General features: G+C 39.0%; 1 protein-coding gene across 1 annotated transcript in view; it reads right to left on the bottom strand.

The window, feature by feature from the left end:
* Positions 1 to 728: 728 nt before the first annotated feature.
* LOC120519041 (carcinoembryonic antigen-related cell adhesion molecule 1-like) overlaps positions 729 to 19,760 on the bottom strand; it is a 214,814-nt gene continuing 195,782 nt past the window's right edge. The window contains exons 5-13 of the mRNA XM_039742119.1: positions 13,384 to 13,470; positions 12,900 to 12,930; positions 11,270 to 11,343; positions 8,659 to 8,718; positions 8,523 to 8,582; positions 3,543 to 3,614; positions 3,275 to 3,337; positions 2,988 to 3,049; positions 729 to 1,109 (exon numbers count right to left, since the gene is read on the bottom strand). Of these exons, the coding sequence (XP_039598053.1) occupies positions 3,009 to 3,049; positions 3,275 to 3,337; positions 3,543 to 3,614; positions 8,523 to 8,582; positions 8,659 to 8,718; positions 11,270 to 11,343; positions 12,900 to 12,930; positions 13,384 to 13,470 (488 nt within the window). The 3' untranslated portion in view covers positions 729 to 1,109; positions 2,988 to 3,008. The remainder of the gene's footprint in view (positions 1,110 to 2,987; positions 3,050 to 3,274; positions 3,338 to 3,542; positions 3,615 to 8,522; positions 8,583 to 8,658; positions 8,719 to 11,269; positions 11,344 to 12,899; positions 12,931 to 13,383; positions 13,471 to 19,760) is intronic.

A 19,760-nucleotide genomic window follows, 5' to 3' on the forward strand; every position in this document is an offset into this window, starting at 1 on the left:
AGGCGGTTCATGCTAGAAAACCCTCAAATTAAGCTGAATTACAACAATTCTGCAAAGATGAGTCGGCCAAAATTCCTCCAGAGCGCTGTAAAAGACTCATTTCAAGTTATCACAAACGCTTGATTGCAGTTATTGCTGCTAAGGGTGGCCCAACCAGTTATTAGATTCAGGGGGCAATTACTTTTTCACACAGGGCCATGTAGGTTTGGATTTTTTTTCTCCCCTAATAATAAAAACCATCATTTAAAAACTGCATCTTGTGTTTACTTGTGTTATATTTGACTAATGGTTAAATGTGTTTGATGATCAGAAACATTTTGTGTGACAAACATGCAAAAGAATAAGAAATCAGGAAGGGGGCAAATAGTTTTTCACACCACTGTATATATATATATAAAAATAAATATAGCAACCTTCCATGAAGTAACCTCAAAACACACCGTGTAAAGGAAACAAGAGTACAAATTACACCATCAAAATAAAAATACAAATCCATTAAATTCTTTACATGATGTTTTGCAGGAGAACAAATGTTGAAGATCCCACAAAAGTATACATGAAGTGATGGGAGCCGAGTAACAGTACAAAGGAATGAGGAGTGGGATCAGAACAGAAGATTCAAACACAATACAGATGAGAGAAATTTTATTTCTGAAATATTTAAAAGTGACTCTCCACAACAAGATCTGTTTGGCAATCGAAAAACATAAAAGAAAGTAATTCGTAATCATAAAAATAAAGTACATCATTTAAATTAATATGCACTTTTAAAGGCAACAGTTTAAATTATTTTATGTTATACATACTGTTTATAAGCATATTTCATGGCATACAAGGTTAATGAGAAGCTCAAAATGATTAACTGTAAAGCTAAAAGCATAACAAATATTTTAAAAAGTATAAAATCACAACTCATATTCATTTTTTAAACTTTCTTTGCACATCACAGGGTCCATAGCAAGCCAGAGAGAGTGAGGAACCAACGCAGGAAGGGACGGCAGTTCATCTTCAATGCAGTTGAGAAGAGGCCACTTTCAAAAGCAGAAGTGAGCCCACAGAAGACCCTGAGGGCTCATTGATGTGACACCAGATGCCTCCTTGTGTTACTTCTGTTAAATGAAAAAGAGAGATAATACATTGAGGGACAGAAAGAAGAAAGTGTGACTAGGGGAGTGTGGCACCAGCAGGAGGATGTCAGAGCTTTTATGTTTTCTGATGAAGTCAGAGCTGACTTCACTGCAATCGTAGAGCTCTGTTTTATTCCCACTTTGCATTATCACAGCTACAGTGTCATCCATAATGTTTGGGACAAAGAAACATTTTTCATTGATTTACCACTCAGCTCGGCAGTTTAAAATGATAAATCAAACAATTCAGAGGTGATTAAAGTGCACATTGCAGACTTAAACTTAAGGGGATTTACACACATTTCGGTCACACATTTTTTCTACATGGTCCATTTAGTTCAGGGCACCATAATGTTTGGGACAATTGGTGTTTATGATTCATCAGGTGGCTTTCATTGCTTCATAAGATACTTTTAAAAGATACAACTTGCTTCTACCCTTTTCAGTCTGTAGTCGGTGTTCTTGAACATGAGGACAAGAGCTGTGCTAATGAAAGTAAAAGAAGCCATTATAAGGCTGAAAAACTAGAATCAAACCATTGGAGACATCATGAAAACCATAGGATGACCTAAATCGACTGTCTGGAATATCAAGAATGCTTTGGTGAGCTCAGTAATCACAAAGGGACTGGTAGGCCAAGGAAGACCACCACTGCTTATGACAGAAGAATCCTCACTATGATACAGAAAAAGCCCCCAACGCCTGTCTGACAGATCAGAGACAGTCTTCAAGACTGATGACCGATGTGTCAGAGATGGCTATCAGCAGGATACTTCATGAACAGAAATACAAAGGCCACACAGGAAGATGCAAACCACAAAAACAGGATGGGCAGATTACAGTTTGTGAAAAGGACTTAAAATAGCCTGCAGAATTCTGAGAAAAGGTCTTGTGTACAGACAAGACAATGATGGACCTGATCAGAGTGATGACAAGAGCAAAGTGTTTAGACAAAAAAGGAACTGCCCAAGATCCAAAGCAGACCACCTCGCCTGTTAAACACTGTGGTGGAGGTATTATGGCTTGGATAAATATGGCTGCCAGAGGTCCCGACACACTTCTCTTCATTGATAGAATTACTGATGGCAGTGGCACAATGAATTCTGATGTGTGTAGAAACATCTGATCTGCTCAATTTCCAGTAAAAGCCTCCAAACCCATTGAACGCAACTTCATCTTACACCAAGATAATGATCCCAAACATACTGCTGAGGCAACACATGAGTTATCAAAGCTAAAAAAAAGGAAAATTTTGAATGGCCAAGCCTGTCACCCGATTTAAATCCAACTGAGTGGGCCTTCCATTTGCTGAAGAGAAAACCTAATTGAACAAGCACCTGAAACAAGGAGGAGCTGAAGATGGCTGCATTAGGGGCTTGGCAGAGCATCACCAGAGAAGGTTCTCAGCACCTAGTGATGTTTGTGAATTGCAGACTTCAGGCAGTCATTGCATACAAGAGTTACTTGACAAAGAACTAAATAAGATGGCTTTAAAGATCTGTCTTTGCTGTCTCCAAACATTATGGTGCCTTGAAATGGGGGGATCGCGTAGGAAAAGTGTGTGAACGAAATGTATGTAAATCCCCTTAAATGAAAATCTGCAATGTGCACTTTAATTACAACTGAATAGTTTGATTTGTAATTTTAAACTGTGGAGCAGAAGGGGAAATCAAGGAAAGATTAAAAACGTGTCATGGTCAAAAACATTATGGAGGGCACTCTATATATACAGTATATATGAACCAGGAGGGATTCCTACAACTGACTTTGCTTATTATAAGAAGAGGTACAAGAACAAACAGGCAGCTGGGAAACAGTGGTATGTGTTACTGGTGTTAATTAAATATCAAAGTCAATTACCTTCTTGTTTCATGTGAGAATTTATTCATAAAGAGAAAAGGAAGAAGCAGCTGGGGAAGCACCTGAAAAAATCAGATATGTTCACGATCAACTGATAATTAAGGAAAACAAAACTGTGAAAAATATCTGGTATTCCAAAACTTGATCTGGCTTATTAATAGAGGGCAAATGATGGACACACTGAAGTGGTGTCCGGTGAGGATGCAGGCCAAATTGTCCCATGCTCATTCTTTGCACCCTCAACACCCCAGTTTCCTTTGTCGGTACCCCAGGCTGAACTTTCTCACCTGAAGAATTCTTGAATTTCATGCCAGAGTACACAACTTGTGGGGAATTTGACAGCATTTTCCCTACCAAGATACACATATTAGGAAACTAGCATGGTCAACTGCAAAACTTAAGAAAAGGCTTAAATATAATAAATGATCACACCATCATAAGATTACAGAGCAAAATTCCAGAAAGTGAACACTTTGTTACAACTCCTGAATTTGGTGTCTGGATTACCGTGAAGCAGAATCAGCCTGATGAGATGAAAAACTGAAGTCGGCTCACCTTGTTTTTCATTTGTTTTTCCTTTTATGATTTCTGAATAGAGGACGTCACAGTTAGATGCAGTAGAACCACCTGAAAAAAAAATGAAAAAGTTAGGAGCACCAAATACGCATTGTTGAGCCCACCTCAGGCATGAACCCACACTTCATACTTTTAGAGTTCAGATTTGTGTAAAGGACTGTTATAATACTCAATGCGTCGACTGTCACAATTTATGAGGGTAAATAAAAAAATAAATAAATACAATTTGAAAATTACGAGGTAACCACACTAGAGTAGTGCTGATGCAATACAACACATTTGCAATGGCTTATGGGTAGTTCAGACGCACACAGTGGTGCACTTTCCCCTTGGGATTAATAAAGTATCTATCTATCTATCTGCTGTTAGATTAGTTGAAGCCAAGGTCAAATGAACATGGACGCTCCACTGTGGGATTGCATCATTGTTGAACAATGTGCTGTAGTGAGATTTCATTGGGCAGAATGAGTTAAACCTGCTGAAATTCACCGAAGGATGTGGGCTCTGTATGGAAGTTCAAGCAGCACGACTCAACAAAATGTTTAGGAATTGGTAGAAAAGTTTAAAGAAAGAAGAACAAGTGTAACCGATGAAGCTCGATCTGCTCAACCATCAACATCACGCACTCAAGCCATCGTCAAAATGGTAAATGTCTTCATCTTGAGGAAACCGACAGATCTTAGCTGCACATTTGGATATCAGCTATGGATCTGCATGTGCCATGTGCATAATGACTTAGGGTACCATACAATTTCCACAGGATGGGTACCCAGTCAGCTAAATGATCTTCACAAGCAACAGCGTGTGGAAGATGTGACCAAATACAGACTTGCTGATCCATGGCAACAAACATTCGTATGTAGTGGCTGCAACGGTGAAGGCAACCGACAACTGTGGTTTGGACGTGTTCCACATCCCCCTTGCAGCCCTGATTTAGTATCATGCGACTATCACATCTTCAATCCACTTAAAGATGCTCTACATGGTCACAGATTCATCTTCAATGATAGGGTTATGGCAGCGGTGCAGACCATGAATTAGGGAGCAACAGTCCCAAGGAATTAAGAAGTTAGCAAAATGATACAAGAAGTTCATCAACCTGCCAGAGAGACAATGTGGAGAAGTGATAAAATCTGTTATGGTCATCTGCTCAGTGTTTCCAGAAAAAAAGGGTAAATTGTCTTTACTTTTTGATTTTCCCTCTTAAAATGGGACCACATGAAGGTTTAGACTACTATAAATTTCTGATTGATGGAGTGAGATAGTTGACCTTCTGACAGGTTCTCCCATCTCAGCAGAAGCTCAGTTTGACCAACCTTTGGGCTCTTGATCACCTCTCTGCCCAAGACTATTCTTGCCTGATTGCTCTGTTTGGCTAAATGGAAAACTCTTGAAAGAGTCCTGTTGGTTCCAAACTACTTTTCATTGAACAAATATTGAGGCCTCAATGCTCCTGGGAACACTCAAAGATTTAGAAATGGTTTGATCTCCTTTGCCTTAATCTATGCCTCACCACAATTTGATCATGGAGGTCTACAAAGAGCTCCTTGGACTTCATTGGCTTGGTTTTTGCCTTGACATGAACTGTGAATTGTGAAACCTTCTATACCTACTAGACTTTCTATATAGCAGCAGGTTTTCATTCCAACCATCTTCTTAACTCAGTGGTTCTCAATCTGTGGGGCGGGCCCCCCTAGGGGAGTGCGAAGTAACAAAAAGTGGGGCGTGAAGATGTGAAAAAAAGAAAACAAGAATCAAAAATATGAAAAAAAATCTGTTGAAACCAAAACAAATTAACTTAAACTACATTCTGATAGTAGAACAATAAATATAGAGTTAGATAAATGTCGATAAAAGTTAAGTAGGTATAATAAAATATGTATCTACATTTTCAAAAAAATGTTGGGGGGGTGATTGAAACTGTTATGAAAACTCGGGTTGCAAATACTTAAAGGTTGAGAAACGCTGTCTTAACTCGTGACCAGTTTTTTCTGCTAATTAACTTTTGCCTTAGTTTTAATTAACTTGACCCAGGCCCCTTAATTGTTTCTTTTTCCTTAATTAGCAGCCAAACAATAATGACACACAAAACAAGCCACCACATGACCAGCTCACCTGTGCCCATCACACAATATCTGAAAATAAAGAAAGGTGAAGGTCTCAGTAAGGCTGATCTCTCAGGTCATCAAAGCTTTTTGACGATGTTCTTAGAAAAAGCAGAAAACCAACAGTTTTGGAAATATCTGCTGTGGCAGAATGAGATCAGCAATAAGCTGTGGAATTAAATAATTGGTGTCTCATTAAGAAACGTTTTGGAGTTTGAAGCCCCAATTTAGCTGGTCATCTGTCGGTCCGTTTCACTTCATTTAATGAAGAAAAGAATCAATTCAGATGACTGAATCCTTAAAAACAGGGCTATTCAAATGAAGGGAAACAAAGTTAATTAACATGGAAACCTGGTCAATGATTGGAAAAGGGTTAGAATAAAAACCTGCAGCCACTGCAGCCCTTCAGGCCTGGAGTTCGACACCCATGTTCTGTACACACAAGTGTCTTTCTAAACGAAGTCCAATCAATTCAGTTTGCTACAGGTAGCCTCCAATCAAGTTCTCGGCACGTGTCAAGGAGACCTGAAGCAAACAGGAGGTCCAATCTAGAGTGCCACAGCAAAGGGTCTGAATACTTCTAGGCATAACAGATTTCAGTTTTCACTTTTAATAAATTTGCAAACCTTTCTGAAAACATGTGCTCACTTTGTCATTATAAGTTGTTGAGTGTAAATTGATGGGCAAAAATGGCAAATCGATCAATTAAAAGTTAAATCTACCGCTCAGTAAATTTTGCAGAAAACGAAGTGGTCTGAATGCTCAACTAGTAGTCTTTTTCACACACCGGGGCTGGGAAAATCCTTGAATCAGCCATTCCAATAATTGACTGGATTTTGTTCAGTTACACATACTGGGGTGAATCGAGCTTGATAGCTTTAATGCTTAAAAGGTCTCTTTGAAGGTAAGAGGAGGGAATTCCGAAAGGATCAAAAATGACTGCGACCACAGAGAGGACATTTTTGTGTTTTGGTCTGAAAAGGAGAAAGAAACCCGGAGAGCAACATGGTAAAATGTTGGATATGTTCTGCTTGTGTATTTTAATTTTTATTTTGCACAGTGGACTTGAATCACAAATATACATTAAATATATCAACAATACCATGGATGGGAAGCTTTAGAAACCAAAGCCAAATACTAAGAAGCAAGGATGCAAGCATGCATGCATCTGCATATCTTGTGTTTCACAAAGCTGCAGAAACCTGACTTTCCACAAGATGGCACCAAACTCCCTACCACATCACCACAGCTTCACTGCTAGCAAACTAAGCCTCTGATTACCTATATGAGCTGTAAAGCAAGAGGTGCGTGACTGTGTCTGATGTCATCTGCTATCAGAAATATCCTCCATTAATAGTTCACCGATTTCAAAATATCTTCAATTTACTTACACTTTACATATATATAACTCTGCAGAAATAACTTCCAGAAAAGGATATGGTTAGACATTTGAGGCTCTCATGATTTAGTTACTTGCAGAAATATCTGGTACTCCAGGACATTTTGAAGGCTTTTGCAATTTTATTCATTTCTACACTGAAACTGGGAAATTCTCATAATTTATGCTATGTTGTGTTTCATGGCAAACTATAAGTTAACTAATAGTTGAAGGCGGCATGGTGGAGTAAGAGTTGTGCTAAAAAAACCAATAACACGCCAGCCTGCATGTTTTAACTGTGGAGGGCCATTTCTTCACCCAGGATGATGTCCTGCATGTGGACTTATTATCCACATTCCAACTGTGTTAAGAACAAATATTTTGCCAAACGTTTTAGGTTATAGTCGAAGCAACACAAATTTTGGATGTCTGAGCCAGAGGACATGGCAAAGTTAATACTCTTCACTTTAGCAAACACAAGGAGGAAGCCAAATACCCTTTCACACTAACTGACCCAACCAGAACAACTCCTTTAAATACACCGCAGCACACTATTTGGATTAATGAATTTCCTGCTGATGTCTTAGTGGACACTCGTGTTTCTGTAAATGTCATGAACTTCTGTACTTTTCAATCCATCCCAGATACTCCACCTCTACAACACACCACAAGGGCCTGAACAGAGAGAAAGTGAAGGACTGGAAGAGAATGGAGGGTTAAAGTGAAGAGAGAATAAAAAGAGAGCAGAGGCAGGATCATGGTGGAGCTGGTGCTGTAGTGGGAGTGCAGGCAGTTGGAACTGAAATGGCCCTAAGAAGAGCATGTGTATGAGTGCCTGATGGGTAGGAGCGCTCCGTGAGAGCAATGCAGGGGCCAGGAGTGAGCAGATGCCCCGAGATGTCTCACGGGTACCTATGGGAGCAGGGCTTGTGATCTGGACATGCCAAGGGAAACAGTGGGGCACACATCAGTAAAAAGTTAACTACGCCAGTCGGAGAATGTCTCCTCATGCTGAGAAGACCTGAGAAGGGTAAGCAGAGGAGACGTCAGTACAGACGGTGGTACCAGAGGCTCACTTTGGTTGTTTTTTAGAAGATGGATTTCTTCTTGGGTTTTTAACTTCATTTTAATGGATTATTTATTGAATTTTTAACCTCCACCTGGAAGACTGTTTTCTATGAGGATTATTTATTTATGTATGATGTCTTGTTTCTAACAGTTACTCACAGATCACATCAGCCCTGACCCTTATGTCAGCATTTTTGTCCTTAATTTATAATCACCAATGAACAGGGCCAACGTCCTGGACCCAAACCCTTCATCTTTTGTTTCTTGTCTTCATTATAATGTTGAATCAGTTTTGTTCACATTAGGATATAAGAAGAGTTTGAAGACACATGGATTACTGCAGTAAAGGTAAACGTTTCAGTATCCACAATGTGTAGCAACTAGGCGAGTGATAAAGAAGAAACGCACCTTGATGGACTTTAACTTCAGAATACACTGCAGCAGGGCTGCTGTTCACAGGGGGCATTCCTGAAAAGCACAGAGAGACGTGAGGCGGGTGAAAATCAGCAAACTTTGTAAAAAATGACAACGTTAACACACTAACCTTTTTTCTTAGTTTTGGGAATGTTCACCAGCTCAGAATAAAACACTTCTGTTTTTGATCCTGTACAATGTTACAGATTTAGAAAGTTACATTTTGTTTTACTTAAAATATTAACATTCATATTCTTTACATAATTAAACAAAGCGTGTCGCGGTAAAATACATTCTGATTTAATGTAAGATAGCATTCTAAAATCTATAATCAAATACAGGAAAGCAATGGGACCTTTAGGGTTCAATATACAAACTACACAGAACATAAGACATGTATACATCCGAAATGCCTGGGATTCAATAGGATTTTGGGATCCTTGCATATACATAATGAGATATCTTAAGAACACCCGTGACCAGCTATATTATGAATAATGCAGATAATTCATATCATTGAAGTGTTTTTATAATATGCATTGACGTAACTGACTGATTAAACCTCAAAAGCTGATGAATATGATGCACAGACTCTCTTTGAATTCCCTTTTAAGAGGGCCAATGCTGCGTATTTGCTCTAAAGAACGTTTTTGGTTTTTCATTAGTTTGTCAGTGAACTGGCCAACAGGTTAGCAATATCACTCCATTTTGCTTACTGTGCTAAAAGCCTTTAACTGGCACTACATTATGCTTTTGTATGGTGTAGGTGTACACACATAAAACATAACATATCTCTACTAACATAAAAAGGCAATTTGCAGCAGTTTCTTGTTTTCATAATGTAATCACAGATGTTTAGTAATCTCTTGTGTGCTCTGTTGCGTAGTGCACCATAGACTCCTCACAGACGGGTGGCGCTGTCTCAATGTATCAGCCAATGAATGTCTGCAGCATCTCTAGTGCATATGTATGAGACTGATTAGCATAGTCCATATATATTGCTGTTTTAGCGTGGCAGCCAAGCGGAGTTCAAGGTGCGTTCACATACGCACATTTACAAGATGATTGTTATTTCTAAAGGCTTAATTACATAGAAATGACCGTATGCCAGAATTTATAAATCTGATTTTTTTTTTTTTTTGGCGTACACATATTTTCATACTCAGATCTAAGGAAAGTTTTATAAATGAGACATCTGGGGTGGAATTATCCATTTGTGGTGTCAAGTGAGCGCTCAAAAAGTTTTAGATTTTTGAGCATTTGGATTAGGAATGCTCAACCTATAGTATAATAATTCTCAAAACAAAAAATAATATTTACAAGAAAGACAAAAAGAAATTAATAAACAAAATAATATTTAACAACATCTGAGCAAGGTATAAAACCCTGGCTATTCTATAATAGTTTTAGGATATATTACCGTGTTAGCCATTATAAATGTAGTTAGAAGTCAAGCAAAATGCCACCTTTCATTGGCTAACTAAAAAGATTACAATATGAAAGCTCAGGCCCCTTCTACAGGCAAGATGTAATAATAATGTAATAAGGGGCTTGAGTTGCCTCGAAAACTTGCGTATTTTAATCCTTTTAGTTAGCCAATAAAAGGTGGCATTTTGCTTGACTTCTCACTATAGAGAAGCAAAAAAGTCAATCATCACATTCTCTTCAGAAAACATATTGCATTCTAGTACCATTTAATATTTAGTGACTCTAAGATTTCATAGAACAAAGGCTGGACAGAGGGGTTTTAAACACCATCACTAATAAAGACGTCAAGATATCACAACTTCCTAGTCACTGAGAATCGTGTCTTGAAGACCCGAGCTCAAAATAGTGGTGATCATCAAAAAAAAAGATGGTATGGTGGGAAAATGGTTAATAATAAATGAATGAATATTACTGATTACGTGATAACAAAATGAAGGGAAACTAATAAACCTCAAGACATAAGGGATCCAGAAAAAAATGAACCAGCTGTGAGAAAACAAATCTTTATATTAATCAAAAATGAATAAACGTGCAGTATGTCCCATTCATGATACCTATGGCTGACACTTGTCAAGTCTGACACGAATATAAAGGTGAAGGTGCTCTATAATACTACAGTTTGCTTTATATCTGCCCATATAGCAAAGAATCTAAGGTTTAGGTTTAATCTGAAAAGCAAAGTGTTTACCACGATATTATTAAATGTAAATGGAACCCTAGAAATTTTTTCAAGAATGTGGTTAACTTGACTTCTCGTCTTCTTTTTCTTTTTTAGCTTGAACTTGGCTTAGCTTACATTTTATCCAAGTATATTGACTCTTGTGTAATTGTATATTTAGCTGATACATGCATTTATTGAGTGACAAAGTGGCACGGTGGTTAATGTTAATGCCAGCATAGTGCATTCAGATCCAATGTTGTCCATGTAGAATTTATAAATTCTCGCATTTCTGTCTGAGTTTTCCTTTCAAGTAGTTTGTTTTTCTTATTTCATCCTCAAATAAGTGTAGATAAGGCTTTGACCTGTGTGCATATCGGAGTGTGCAAGACTGAGGGTTGCAGTGAAGTGACCCCTTCGGTCAGCTCTACCAGAGTGTACTGCGGCCTCCTGGAGTGGATTAAGCAAGAAAATGTTATGTGCGTGACTATGTCTGCAAAAGTTGTCCTTCATTATTTGCAAATCTGCCTAAACACTCTGAGCCGACTGTATTTAGTGAAAAATATCAGAAGAATAAATTCAATTTATTTTTCACCCTTCTCATTTATTGCCTCCATCTGGACAGCCCCTCCGCCTGGGGTATTCACATCCATTCTTTTATCTTTTCTCCTACAATAAATATAAATAGAAATAAAGTCAGACTTCATTTTAGAACACACAGCGGACAAGAGTAGGTCATGGTAGTCATCTACTAAAATTACAAATGACTCTTCTTATTTTTAGCCTCTTTTTTATTTACCAGAATTCTAAACAGACCAATCAGTGAGTCCTATTTGGTGTTAATGTCTGTAACCACAAGAGCTTGTTGTTTTTCAGACAGACCTCAACGGGCTTCTTCAAAGTTTAAAATATTCAGACATCTCATGGTTCTCATTTCCTAACACTCTGCAAAGTAAAGGTAGAAATTCTGCAAAAGCCAATGCATTCAAATGTAAAACAAGACAAGCTGCATGCATTTTGGTAGCAAACAGACACCAGCAGATAGTGGAGGAGAATTGTGAGTAAATCCCCAAAGTGGTATTATTCGGGAATTAGTTAGGTAGCAGACTTATACTATGAAATCTAATCAGAAAGTAACAAACAGGAGCTCATTTACTAACCATCATATACATGGAGTTCTGAGCGCCTTATCAAATGTTTATTTCTAGGAATGCATTCATTGATATTTATCCTTATAAAATAACTGCAAATTAGGTGTGGACAATTGTAAGGACATAAGAAACATCTAGGAAGTGCCATTTGAGTCACCTTTTGTAATCCAAATGTAAATAATCTCAACAAAAAGAACACTCGATGGTGTACACAGATAATGGAAGTAAAATAAAGAGGAGTCTTCTTGACATCTTCAATGAAAATCAGCTCAGTAGAGCGGACCATCTTTGGTATGTCTGTGCTGCTCGCAGTTTAGGTTCCTATATGAGACACCATTCATTGGAGCGTCTTTTGTAGTCCACCGGCCATAGGGGGCGGAGTCAATTGCCCTCAGTGGGCATCTCCTTGCTGCTACGAGTGACTAAAGAGGCAACAATGTTAGCAAATGAGCCCCCTTTTGCCCCAGGGTGGTATTGCATACTTTCCTGGAATGTGATCCTCGGACACGCATGCACAATATAGAATATGAATGAACCTGACGTATCTTAAACAGTTTATGTTTGGTGCGATAGTGGCCTGGGTGGCTAAAAGGGTGCAGCACTAAATATTGTGCCACCATACTGCTCAAGAATTTGTGCAATAATTCTTTTAATTATTGTCTGTTAGGATTTAGACATAGCTTAATCTCTTGTTTTTTTTATTTTGTATCATATTGATGTATAAAAATGACCGCACGCTCATTTTTGTTCTTTCTTTTGGATGATTGTACTAAACGGGGTGTCCTGTTTGGCACAACAAATTCTCTGGTCTTTACTTACTGCCTCCACCCTTCATTTTTGGATTATTTGATGATTGCTATGAAAAATCAAACTGTATTGAACACAAACGCCCACGTTGTCAGTCACTTTAAAAAATGTAAAGCTGCAATTAACTAAATATGCACAACTTTGGAATCTGGTAGAAAAACTGGAGTGTCTAAAAGAAAGAGGCAGACAGAAATAGAATACGTAACATCTTTAGTCAGATGACATTAACTCAGTGATCCCAAGTGACCTTGAAGATGAAAAACTCACCTGGCCGTTTTACTCTCAAAGCACGGCAAACCTGCAGTATGAACAAAAGACAAAAGGATTTTGAGGTGTCCCGTAACATCCAAGAAATCTAAAACCCCCTGCATGAAGGACCAGCCAAATGGACACACTGGTTTTACTGCTAAGTATGCACTTTACTGGTGAAGAACACAATAAACATGGAGATTCGCTGAGGTCAGGCCGGCATAAATAAGGAGTGTGAAACGTTACATCCAGATTCTGCCTTCTTGTCCTTTAGTATCTCCTACAATCACCTCTTCTTTATATCTTCCTACTAGGATCTCCTGACTATAAGACCCTTCCACCTACCTGGCACTCAAAATATTTTTTTTATTGAAACTCAGCCCTCCAATGTCTTAAGTGTCTCTTGCACCCAAGTTCAGTGTTACCTTACTGAGAAAAAGGGACACAGCAATGCAAACAGCGCCCCTCAGTGGGGAATGAGGGTAATGTGCTGTCTACTCACCTCGAGTCTTGTGATATACGAAGAGCAGAAGTATCAAAAGAAACAGAAAGGATCCAACACAGCCTAAAATAATAGGGAGACTGGATGCTGGAGAGACACAAAAATCACAATGTCACCGTGTGAACACGCTTTGTATTTTATATACAGTAACCAAATATTCATCTCACATTGACAGTCTTGCATTCATGTATTTAGCTTGTGCTTTTTTCCTTAGCAACTCTTGAATCAGTCTTCTAAACTTTTTTTTTTTTTACATTTTGATATATTTTGGATTTTGAAGTTTTAATATTATTTCAGGTATTCCTTCAGTGATAAACAAACCTCTGAGGACTAACCCCACCTATAAAGGGTAACCAGCTAATTTGGGGTTACAGCAAATGACAAGAGGTTAACTGAGAAAGATATGACCGGAGAGAAAAACGAAAGCGGAAAATGAGAGACAAAGAGGACTGTGAAGAACAACCCAGTCCTCTGGATCCACTGGGTCACTCAATGGCCGCTCCTTTTGATGGCAGTATAGTCGATAAACGCATTTCACATTACATTGCTCATCATTATCTCAACTGCTCAATAAATGCTACTCTTTATTTTTTACTTTTTATTGTCTATTCTCTACAAGCCGTAATAAGAAAATATTGACTTCAAGATAGTGGATAACACCTAATATGTGTTTTTTGCAAAAGTTATAAACGGATGCATATTATTTACACAGTAAAGTAAGAGTTATGTAAGCTCAATTTATCACAGATTAGCCAAAACCAATTAAAACATCAACCCCACATAGAAGTGGAAGAGGAAGAGGAAGAAGAAAAAGCTTAACTATAGGCTTAAATTATAGAAAAATCTTTCTTTAAAATGATGGGATTTTAGGTGAACTTAAAGAATAGGGAACCCTAAAAGACACTGTAGTGGGGTATAAAAGTTGAAACATAATATTGAGTCTTTGTGTTTTATTTCTCAGAAAATGTAGTTTTTAAGTGAATAAACTGTGTAACCAAGACTATAGTGCTAGCATTGTCACATAACGGAAAACTAGCATACAGTTGTGCTTGAAAGTTTGTGAACCCTTTAGAATTTTCTATATTTCTGCATAAATATGACCTAAAACATCATCAGATTTTCACTCAAGTCCTTAAAGTAGATAAAGAGAAACCAGTTAAAAAAATGAGATAAAAATATTATACTTGGTCATTTATTTATTGAGGAAAATGATTGAATATTACATATTTGTGAGTGGCAAAAGTATGTGAACCTCACGGATGATCAGTTAGTTTGAAGGTGAAATTCGAGTCAGGTGTTTTCAATCAATGGGATGCCAATCAGGTGTGAGTGGGCACCCTGTGTTATTTCAAGAACAGGATCTATCAAAGTCTGCTCTTCACAACACATGTTTGTGGAAGTGTATCATGGCACGAACAAAGGAGATTTCTGAGGACCTCACAAAAAGGGTTGTTGATGCTCATCGGGCTGGAAAAGGTTACAAAACCATCTCTAAAGAGTTTGGACTCCACCAATCCACAGTCAGACAGATTGTGTAGAAATGGAGGAAATTCAAGACCATCGTTAGCCTCCTCAGGAGTGGTCAACCAACAAAGATCACTCCAAGAGCAAGGCGTGTAATAGTTGGCGAGGTCATGAAGGACCCCAGGGTAACTTCTAATCAACTGAAGGCCTCTCTCACATTGGCTAATGTTCATGTTCATGAGTCCACCATCAGGAGAACACCGAACAACAATGGTGTGCATGGCAGGGTTGCAAGGAGAAAGCCACTGCTCTCCAAAAAAAACATTGCTGCTCGTCTGCAGTTTGCTAAAGATCACGTGGACAAACCAGAAGGCTATTGGAAGAATGTTTTGTGGACGGATGAGACCAAAATAGAACTTTTTGGTTTAACTGAAAAGCATTATGTTTGGAAAAAGGAAAACACTGCATTCCAGCATAAGAACCTTTATCCCATCTGTGAAACATTGTGGTGGTAGTATCATGGTTTGGGCCTGTGTTCCTGCATCTGGGCCAGGATGGCTCGCCTTCATTGATGGAACAATGAATTCTAAATTATAGCAGAAAATTCTAAAGGAAAATGTCAGGACATCTGTCCATGAACTGAATCTCAAGTGAAGGTGGGTCATGCAGCAAGACAACGACCCTAAGCACACAAGTCGTTCTACCAAAGAATGGTTAAAGAAGAATAAAGTTAATGTTTTGGAATGGCCAAGTCAAAGTTCAATCCAATCGAAATGTTGTGGAAGGACCTGAAGCGAGCAGTTAATGTGAGGAAACCCACCAACATCCCAGAGTTGAAGCTGTTCTGTATGGAGGAATGGGCTGAAATACCTCCAAGCTGATGTGCAGGAATGATCAAAAGTTACTGGAAATGTTTAGTTGTAGTTATTGCTGCAAAGGGGGGACACACCAGATACTGAAAGCAAAGGTTCACATAATTTTGCCACTCACAAATGTGTAATATTTGATCATTTTCCTCAATAAATAAATGACCAAGTATAATATTTTTGTCTCATTTGTTTAACTGGTTTCTCTTTATCTGCTTTTAGGACTTGAGTGAAAATCTGATAATGTTTTAGGTCATATTTATGCAGAAATATAGAAAATTCTAAAGGGTTCACAAACTTTCAAGCACAACTGTAGCTATAAAAAACAATTACATCATACTGTTAGGACAGATATAGGAGGTATAGTGGGTGGCTGGGGCCCTTCCCCGGCCGGGATGTCTCCATGCTGGAAGGACTGAGGGAGGAAGCATGGCCAGAGCATTATCTCCCCCAGAGTGCTAGATGGCAGCCCTCCTGGGTTGCAGTGGTGCCTCAGAAGGCCATGGGAGTTGGAGTTTGTTACAGCTCTGTTGGGATCTGTGGATGCTGCCTAGGGGTGTTGCACCCGGGTGCCTTATAAATTACTCCGAGAGCCAGAGTCGGGAGGAGGAAGACAAAGCTTGCCAGGAGGAGTGAAGGAGTGGAGGAGAAAATAAAGAGAAAGAGAAGAAGAGTATTGTGTTATGCTGTGCTGTGCCTTAACAGTGTTGTAATGGTAAGAAACAGGTGAAGACGTTTCCCACAGGAAGAAAAATAAAAATAAAAAAAGTGTGCCTTGAACTTGTGTTCCACACCTGTCTGTGCCGGGTTTAGGTGGCGGTGTGCCCGCCTGGTGGTCCACAGGAGGAATACAGTTTGTCAGACACAGGTGAATGATGACAAGTATGAGAGAACTTTAGAAAAGGGATCCACTAGATCTGCTATTCTTTTGAACAATTAGTTAAACAGATTGAGAGGAAGAAAAATGTATGTTAACACAGCATTGAATTCTGTTAGGCAAATAGGCGTGCTAATACACAGAACTTTGGGACAAATATATAAGTATACAGAAAACATTAGGAAGTGTTACCTATTTTGTTTAAGTTCAGATAAATTAACCAGTGTGTATACGCATGTAGGAAAATGTGAAATGGAGGTTTTGGGACTTTGGGGTCATTTAATTTGTACCTCATAATTACCTTAAAGTAACCTATGGTTTACAGAAGACTAAGACCAAGAGTAAGACCAATTCTCAGTCATCTGTTTTTGTCAGTTAATAACAAAAGCCACCAAGCCACAGTATAAAACAAAGAATCCATTTGTGAGAGGCAGACATACTTTCAGCTGTGAAGGGAGACGCAAATGAGACAGAAAATATGCCTGCTTATGGAAGAATGACGCGGGTTTTTAATATGAAAACAGCTACGACTAGCTATGAAATGAAAATGCAAGCGGACCAAGCCTGCTTCATTATGGTGCATCTTTTTAAGGAACACCTTGGTTGAATTACTAAATTGTCCCTAGTATGTGGTTGGTGTGTGTGTGTGTGTGTCTGCACGCCCTGTGGGGGGCTGGCGCCCTGCCCAGGGTTTGTTTCCTGCCTTGCGCCCTGTGTTGGCTGGGATTGGATCCAGCAGATCCCTGTGACCCTGTAGTTAGGATATAGCGGGTTGGATAATGGATGGATGGATGGGTGGATGTTTGAATTAAGGAGAATGCACAGTTTCCCTATCTCTCCTGGTCATACTGAGGCATAGCTTGCTGTTTCAGACACTGATTTGAATCATTCAGGTTGTGTCTTTTCTTCTACTTTTGACTTTTACCATTTAATGACTGGATTATCTGCAAATAAACTTAAGTAATGATTAAATGAAACTAGCAATATTTTCTCACTGAAACTTGCCTTGTTTATTGATATAATCTGCCCCAGTGTGTGTGTTTGAGTGATTCGTAATTTGTTTAGCTCTTTCAAAGGTAGCAATCTGGCCATTTTGAAGTGTTTTTTCTGATGCTTGTTTAGGTTTGAGTCGCACTCATTCTGTTAGAATTGTTCAGCCATTTCAGTGGTAATGAAATTTAAGCAAAACCTGCTAAAGTTTTGAAACAGGCCTCTGTTGATCTGTTTGATTTGTGCAGTCCCTTCAGAGGAAACAATAACACAGCTGTAGAATACAGGCATCTCTGTGGACCCCAAGTAGGGATGGAGTTCCCAGGGGCAGCAATAGGCCTTTGGCGCCTGTAAAGCTATTCTTGCTTGCACTGTTTTGAAGCTGACGTCACTGTCTTTGGCCACATTACATGATTTGATTTGTGTGCTTGAGTTATGAGTGACAAGTAGATGTCATGGGTTGTATGTGTAAATCAATGCTAATAATTTAGTTATTTAAAGTGTTAACTTGTCCACCAACATAAAAAGAACCTTCATGGACCTCTTTACAACCCAAAACAGGACCAAAAATAGATTAGAGATTCCAACAAAATGAAGAAAAGCAACTAATCATGCCTGGTTAATTATGACATTTTTCAGAGTTACTTAAACTTGCTAGAAATCAAGGTTTATTTCAGTTCTTCTGGTAGCAAAGACAAGTCAAGCAAGACAACCCCTTTTATTGGCTAATTGAACCGATTACAATGTACAAGCTTTCGAGGCAACTGAGGCCCTTTCTACAGGCAGGTTATAATCAATATCTTCTGGTAGAAATCTAAAGTGCTGAATGTTTCATCTTACCTTGCACTTCAGTCTCTGTTTCATTGCTACACTGTATGACCAAACATCTCTGGACACTTGACCGTCACATCTGTAAGAGCTTTATGGAGAACTTAGTCCAAAGCCAAGGGTATTAATATGTTGTTATCCGTCTAATGCAGCTATGACAGTCTGCACTCTTCTGGGAAAGCTCCCCACACATACTTTGGAGTGTGTCTGTGCAAACTGGTGTCCATTCAACCAGAGTATTTGTGAGGTTTGGTGCTTATGTTAGTCGAGAAGACCTTGGCTACAATTGGCATTACAGTTTATCCAAAGATGTTTAGTAAGTTTAAGGTCAGGGTTCTGTGAAGACCACTTGAGTTCCTCCAATAACCTTTATGGACCTGACTTTGTGCAGAGGGCTCAGTCATCCTAGAGCAAAAAATGCCTTCCTCAAACTGTTGCCACAAACAGGAAGCCTACAATTGTCTAATATGTCTTTGAATTCTGTAGCATTAACAGTACCCTTCACTGGAATCAAGGGGCCCGGGCTCAAACACTGCCATTATCTATGTGTTACAGTAGGCACTAAGCAGTCCAGGAGGTAGTGTTCTCCTTCCACCACCAAATTTGTCCATCAGACTTTCAGATAGTGAAGTGTGATATACATCAATTCAGAGGACATGTTTTCACTGCTCAAGACTGCCTGTCATTGTGCATAGAGATCTAAAGCTTGTGTGAAGTTAACTCAGATATGGAAACCCATTTCCTGAAGCTCTCAACACACAATTATTGCCTTTTGATGTTGCTTCTGGAGGCAGTTTGGAGTTCTGTTGTGAGTGATGCAGCAAAGGAGAGATGATTTTTACATGCCATGTACTTCTGCACTTGCCCTACTCTGTGACGCGGTCTACCACTTTGCAGCTGAGCTGTTGTTGCTCCTCGAACCTTTCAGTTCACAATAATGGCACTGACAGTTGCCCGGGGCAGATCGAGCAGAGCAGAAATTTCACGTACTGACTTGTGAGGCAACTGATTGCAGTGCCATGTTTAAAGGCATTGAGCTTTTCAATACAACCCAATGTTTGTCAATGAAGATCGCATGGCTATGTGCTTGATTTGATCCACCTGTTAACAATTGACGTGGCTGAAACACTCAAAAGTTTGGTGGGGTGTCTACATATTGTGGGCCATATAGTGTATACCATTCTCTCCCAATTCTATAGATGCCAGTATGATTTTTATCAGCCCGCTAGATGCTAAACACTGGAGGGTCACTGCTGTCTTCCCAGTCACATTATTTCTTAAGAAGATAAAGGCGAGTGTTGAGACAGAGCTTTGGTTCCTTTTCCATGCAAGCCAAAATTACCCAATGCCCT

This window comes from Polypterus senegalus, chromosome 18 (genome assembly GCF_016835505.1).
Source record: "Polypterus senegalus isolate Bchr_013 chromosome 18, ASM1683550v1, whole genome shotgun sequence".
Lineage (NCBI taxonomy): Eukaryota > Metazoa > Chordata > Cladistia > Polypteriformes > Polypteridae > Polypterus > Polypterus senegalus.